The 6,022-nt window shown below is 59.3% G+C and overlaps 1 protein-coding gene across 1 annotated transcript; it reads right to left on the bottom strand.

The window, feature by feature from the left end:
- Window positions 1–2,094: 2,094 nt before the first annotated feature.
- LOC107199478 (probable E3 ubiquitin-protein ligase MID2) lies at window positions 2,095–5,999 on the bottom strand. Its single transcript, XM_015616800.3, has 3 exons — window positions 4,875–5,999; window positions 4,503–4,710; window positions 2,095–4,361 (listed from the first exon to the last, which is right to left on the bottom strand). Exons 2-3 carry the CDS (start codon window positions 4,682–4,684, stop codon window positions 3,959–3,961), a joined length of 585 nt encoding a protein of 194 aa, XP_015472286.1. The 5' UTR covers window positions 4,685–4,710; window positions 4,875–5,999; the 3' UTR covers window positions 2,095–3,958.
- Between the last annotated feature and the right edge of the window lie 23 nt (window positions 6,000–6,022).

The following is a 6,022-nucleotide window of genomic DNA, read 5'->3' on the forward strand; positions in this document are numbered from 1 at the left end:
GGGCTAGCAACCGGGCTAGCAACCGGGCTAGCAACTGGGCTAGCAACTGGGCTAGCAACCGGGCTAGCAACTGGGCTAGCAACCGGGCTAGCATCCATCCCGGTGAGCCCCAGCCCGAGGCACGGGCAGGAATCCTGGCGGCAGCGAGGGGAGCAGTGACAGCCGCATCCCTGCGGGGAATTGCGGTCCTGGGAGCTCCGGGGGCACCGAGAGCAGCTCCGGGGACACCGGGGACACCGAGAGCAGCTCCGGGGACACCGAGAGCTCACCGTGCTCTTGCCAGAGCCGGCTGAGCCCCCAGATTCACCCCGGGGGCCCAGAGGCTCCTCCGGACTGGGGGCTGCACAGTTCTGGGGTGTTCTCCCGGCGGTTTCGGGGTGTTCTCCCGGCGGTTTTGGGGTGTTCTCCCGGCGGTTTTGGGGTGTTCTCCCGGCGGTTTTGGGGTGTTCTCCAGGAGGTTTCGGGGTGTTCTCCCGGCGGTTTTGGGATGTTCTCCCGGTGGTTTTGGGGTGTTCTCCCGGCGGTTTCGGGGTGGGCTGACTGCAGAGCCCAGCAAACCTCTCCACGCCCAGGCTCTGCTCTTCAGAGCAGATTCGTGGCCATTCGGGCAATGCTGCTCCTTTGGAAGGTTTCGTTTTCCAGTTTAAAAGAAAAGGTTCCCGTGCTGTGTGGATCCCACGGAGGGGGGAGCGGGTCCTCTCCGGGGACCGCAGTCCCGTGGTGAGAGCAGAGGATCTGTGTCCCCTGCACAGACCTGCAACAGCCCCAGCTTTGCTCCCGTTGTGTCCCTGCTCCTCTCCTGGCTGCTCACCGGGCTCGGGGCACCTCTGGCTTTGGGGACTGGTGTCAGGATCTGTTTGACAGACAGGGATCCTGCAGATCCCTGCCAGACACCACACGATTGTCCCAGGACACGCAGCAAACCAGGCTGGGGCAGACAATGGGATGGATGAAGGGGATGGGGCTGGGACCCCCTGGCAAGCTGCAGGTCTGGGGCAGGGAACATCATGTCTGTGAGCCCTGGGCACTGCAGCTCCCTGCTCCTCGCTGTGGGCTCTGGGCACTGGGGTGTTCCTGGCACAGGCACAGCCCCAGCCCCTCACTGCTGTGTGTCACTGCCACCCCACAGCAAGGGCAGAGCTCTGACCAACACAAACACCACAGGTTTGTTCCTAGTGGAAGCAGCACCTCCTCCTCCAGGCAGGTTCTGCGTGCTGGTGGTTAATGTTTAACAGGAAAAAGCCTGGAGCAAAGGCATGAAGTAAGAAATATTTAATTCCACCATGCTGGTTTGCACCGTGTGTCTTCACTGAATAAATATTTTAGGCAGTTGTGCTCCAGAAATGGGCTCTGCCTTCTGCAGGTTTGTGCTGCCCCTTCTCCAGCAGCTTCTGCCTGCACGGGGCATCCCCTCCCCAGGGCCATTCCCCTCTGGGGGGCTATGGGGGACCCCCAGGATGTGAGCCAGGGCAGGGGCTGGGGACAGGAGAACCCCCAGCTCCTCCCTGCAGGTCCCTGTGCTCGAGAGGGGCTCTGTGCTGGGGGGTGTCACCAGCTCCATCCCCACCCTCCCCACGTGGGTGACACTCGGAGATGTCCAGAGTCCCTGTGCCATCCAGGACTGTGGCACACTCAGTGTCCTGGGTATCGAGACATCTCCCCGGGGCTGGCAGCAGGGTGCAGATGTGTACAGATGTTTTTGGATGGAGCTTTAGCCGTGCCAGCCCGCGGGCACAGCACAAGGAAAGCTGCTGCAGGGTGGTACCACAAGTCCCCTCTGCTCCTGAGGATGCACAGCCATATGTTGTGCCAGGTTTGGGGAACACTGTGATGGGCAGCAGGAAGATCCCAGGCCTATCCTCACCTTATGGCCTCCCTCACACACAGACATACCCAGTAACGTATATATATTATATTATAATTTTTATATATATATTTATATATATATATATATATATGTACACACATTAACAAAGAAGTTGCAAAAAAAAAAAACAAAACAAAAACAAAACCAAGGGAAAAACCCACCAGGAAGAAGAGCCCTCCCCCCAAACAAAACGGAAGCAGGAATGTTACACGTGGAAGGGAGGCTGAGGGGAGCCAGGAGTGCACACATCCCGAAGCTGGACACTGGTGTCACCAGGAGCAGAGGAACCAGCACCTGAGCCCCCCTCCACGTCCTGAGCAGGGCCCAGGGACGGGGCTGCTGCTCCCCAAATCTCGGTGACAACTGGGTGGGCTCTGCTTTCCGTACCACAGTGTGGGTGCCTGGGAAAGGCCCCCAGCCCCTGCTCGGGGTGTGGGGCTCCCCCAGCCACGTGTGGGGGCCAGGGGGTCCCACAATTAGTGCAATTTCATCAGGTGCAAATGTCACCTTAAGGGCTCTGAGCCGAGGATGCCGAGCGCTCCCAGGGCCAACATCCACCTCCAGTGCCTGGTGTCCCCACGGCACAGCATGAGCAGCCCCAGGGACCTTCCTGACAAAAACATCCATCTCCAAAGGGTGCTTTCACCTCCCAGAGTGAGGGGGGCCGTGCCAGGCTGTGGGGACAGCAGACACACCCCACTGCAGCCTCCCCGAGCTCCTGCAGCCGGGGCTGGGAGAAGCAAGCGCAGCTGCCCCTGTGCTCAGCAGGACTCTGGAGGAGAGCTGCACCCCTTGTCTGCCCTGCAGGCACCACGGGACAGCAGCCTGTACCAGGGGAAACCCCTCTCAGCTGGGCAGGGCTGGCAGCAGATCCTTTTCCTGAGCTGCTGCCCACCTCCCTTTTCCAAAACCCCACACAGGAGAGACGTGTGCTGAGGAATGGGCTCGCCTGGACTCTCCTCCTGGGCAAAGCTGTCACCAGCAGTCACCCACACACACCCCCCTGGCTGGGGCACTGGGAATTCCTCCAGAGGAATTCTGAACTGGCTCCAGATGAATTCAACCCTGAGCCTCAGGGACAGGCTCAGTCCTCGGCCACAGAGTAAACAGGATGGTTCCACACTCACACCACCACAGAATCATGGAATAGTGTGAGCTGGAGGGGATCTTTAAAATGCATCCAGCTCAACCCCCTGGCATGATGGAGAACAAACCAGAAGTCAACATTTGGGGTCATGAATTGAGATTTTGGGTCATAGAGCATAGAGGTGGTCTTTGAGCAGGACTCCAGTGCGGGTTCAGAGTAGGAAGGTGAGTTTTTGCTGCTGGGACACCAGACAGAACACTGATGGAGACCTGTGTGGAGCAGGGCACTGCCGGCCAGACCCCATCAGGGAGGAGCAGCTGCCAAACCTCTGTGCCAGGGGCCAAAGCTCCTCAAGGATGCAGGCCTCCCCAGTTACTGGGAGCTCTCCAAGGAGGGGATGGTGGGCTGGGGGTCCGTGGCTCTCCACTGCAGGACCCCAGAAATGCGTCAGGAGCATCCCACCTGCAGCACAGCCAGCCACGGGCAGCACCCTCAGTGCCACCTGCACTCACAGACCAGCACCACCCTCCCTCCAGGGACCAGCACACATCCACTGCCAGGGCTGAGCGAGCCCGAGGGCTCCGAGCCTTATCCACCCCAGCAGGGAGGGCACCGAGCCTCAGCCACACGCAAAGTCCTGCCTGGACAGTGCTGCTCATGCTCTGCGTCCTCACAGCAGCTGTCAGAGGGCTCCAGAGCCCATCCCTGCTGCCCAGCCTGCCATTCCCTGACCACCCCACGTCACCCTGAAAGCTGCCCTGGCCCTTCCAGCCCCCGAGGGAAGACAGAACCCTGCAGGTGACAATCCTCTTGGGGACAGATGCCGGAGAGCCGCTCCAGCCGCTCTTGCGCACTCCGGAGCTCACCAACAGCAGTTCCTTTCCAGCTGTGCCTCCAGGTTCCTCCACTTTTCCATGAAAATAGGGTGGAGCTGGGTGTGGAGCTCGCCAGAGGCGTTCCAGCACGGCTGCCAGCGCTGCACGGGGCACGGCGGGCCTGGCAGCCTAGTGACAGCCTTTCATTCCTGACACGTACGGGGACTCCTGCGGCCGGCAGTTACACTCCTGCTGCTCGGGGTAATCGATGAAATCCGGGGCGGGCAGCCCCGACAGGATCATCAGGGATTTGTTCCAGATGGTGAAGGTGGGGCACACGGGCAGGATGAAGGAGACTTCGAAGGTGTGCAGGTGGAGGGAGTTGGCTGGGTCGTAGAAGGAGAGCGCGTTGTTGTCGTAGTCCAGGAGCACACCGAGGCGCTTCATCTGCGGGTGCACCTCCACCAGCATCTCCTTGTTGTTGTGCCGCACCACAAAGTTGTTGTTGCAGCGGGAGAAGACCCAAGAAGAGGAGTTTTTCCCGATCCACTCGTTTTTGGGGGCTGACTTGTACGCCACGCCGATGGCATACCTGCAGGAGAGGAGAAGCTGCGCTCAGCACCAGGCCCAGCCCCGACGGGCACCCTGCGCTCTCAGAGCCCAGCTGCTGGAGAAGGGCACAGGGTGGGCATCTCTGGCAAAGCAATCCCCTCACACAGGACCCTCCCCTCACCAGGTGGAGGATCCCACCACCACCTCCCAGTAGTGGCAGCCGCTGTCGATGAAGACGTTGCCGGCGGCGCCGTAGCAGCCCGTGCCGCTGAACCTCTCCGGCGTGTGGCTCTTCTTCAAGGAGCTCTCGTCCTTCTCCATCTGCAGCCCGTCATTGGAGATCTTCAGCTTCTTGTGAGCCATCTTGGGGTCCAGCTTGAATGGCTGACCTGTGGGGAGGAGACACAGGGCTCAGGATTTGTGTTATTAGCACCATGGCAAGGGGCTTCTTCACATCCTGTGTTCTCAGCTTTGCATATTTCATGGTGGTTCACTTGGGTGCTTTCCCCAAAACCAGACCAGGTCTGGGTCATGTCCCAGAGCTCCAACCAACCTCCTTGTTTGCCCGTGATTTCCCTCTGGAAGTCCTCAGACTATCCCCAGACTTGCAAACAAAAGATGCTACACAGAAGCAAACTGAGTTCAGGTGGGCTTTGCTGCTGTGTTTTCATGTGAGATGCAGTGAAGCACACACAGGCACCAGGGAACGTTTCCATAGGGATTCACCTGCTTCAGGACAAACAAAGTGACAGCTGAAGAGAACACCCCAAGTCCTGCCATGCCTTCACCCTCATGTTTTGGTACCTGGCTCGGGGCATGACTAGCCCTGTCCCCCTGCACGCTCCCACTCTTGGCTACAGACACAGAGTGGCAGCAAGGAGAAACACTGACAGCACCATGGCAGTGGGGCTGAGCCTGGGCTGGGCACCCCCAGAAGAGGCAGGAAACCCTGCAGACAGACACAGCAGGAGAACCCCAGCACAGCTGGGAACTTCTGCAGAGAGCTCCAGCATCAGCGACGTGGCAGCTGCAGGGCAGAGCTCATCTGTGCCCTGCTCTGTTACCTGATGGAAGAGCTCGTGCTGCTTTTCCTCGGAGCCCAATTTGCTGAATAATTGAGTTGAGAAGCCTGAAAGCAAAGCTGCAAATTGGGAGTGACCTGCCCCCTCCTTCTCCTGGCTGCTCTGATCTTTCTGCCGTATCTTTTCCTGGCAGTAATGCAAAGAGACAAGCTCCGAGGAAGTGAGGTATAAAAATACTTGGCTCCATCAGGAGAGAGACACTCACAGCTCTGGCTCTGAAGGCCACCCCTTGCTGAGGTCAGTGTGAAGAACTGGAGCCCAGCCCCTGTCACTGGTTTGTGCTGCCATGTCCTGGAGCAGGCGCTGCAGCTGCACCCACAGGCAGCGTGTGCGATGGGCAGGGTCACAGGGCACTTCAGAGAACACAGCCAGGCACCTGCTACCATCAACCCTTCCCAAAACATCACTCTGGCACCCCGAAAAAATACAGACTTCACAGAGGTCATGATGGTCCCCAGCAGAGGAAGGGGGGTTCTGACTGCAGCCCTCACTCCCTGCTCCTGCACCACCACCAGCCCCTGTGCCCGCCAGTCCCTGCTCTCCAGCCCCCAGCCCTGCCCTGCACAGAGCTGAGGGTTGTGATGGTTCCTCATCATTAATGGTTCCTCTCATCATTAAT

Source organism: Parus major, unplaced genomic scaffold (genome assembly GCF_001522545.3).
Source record: "Parus major isolate Abel unplaced genomic scaffold, Parus_major1.1 Scaffold786, whole genome shotgun sequence".
NCBI classification, from domain to species: Eukaryota; Metazoa; Chordata; class Aves; order Passeriformes; family Paridae; genus Parus; species Parus major.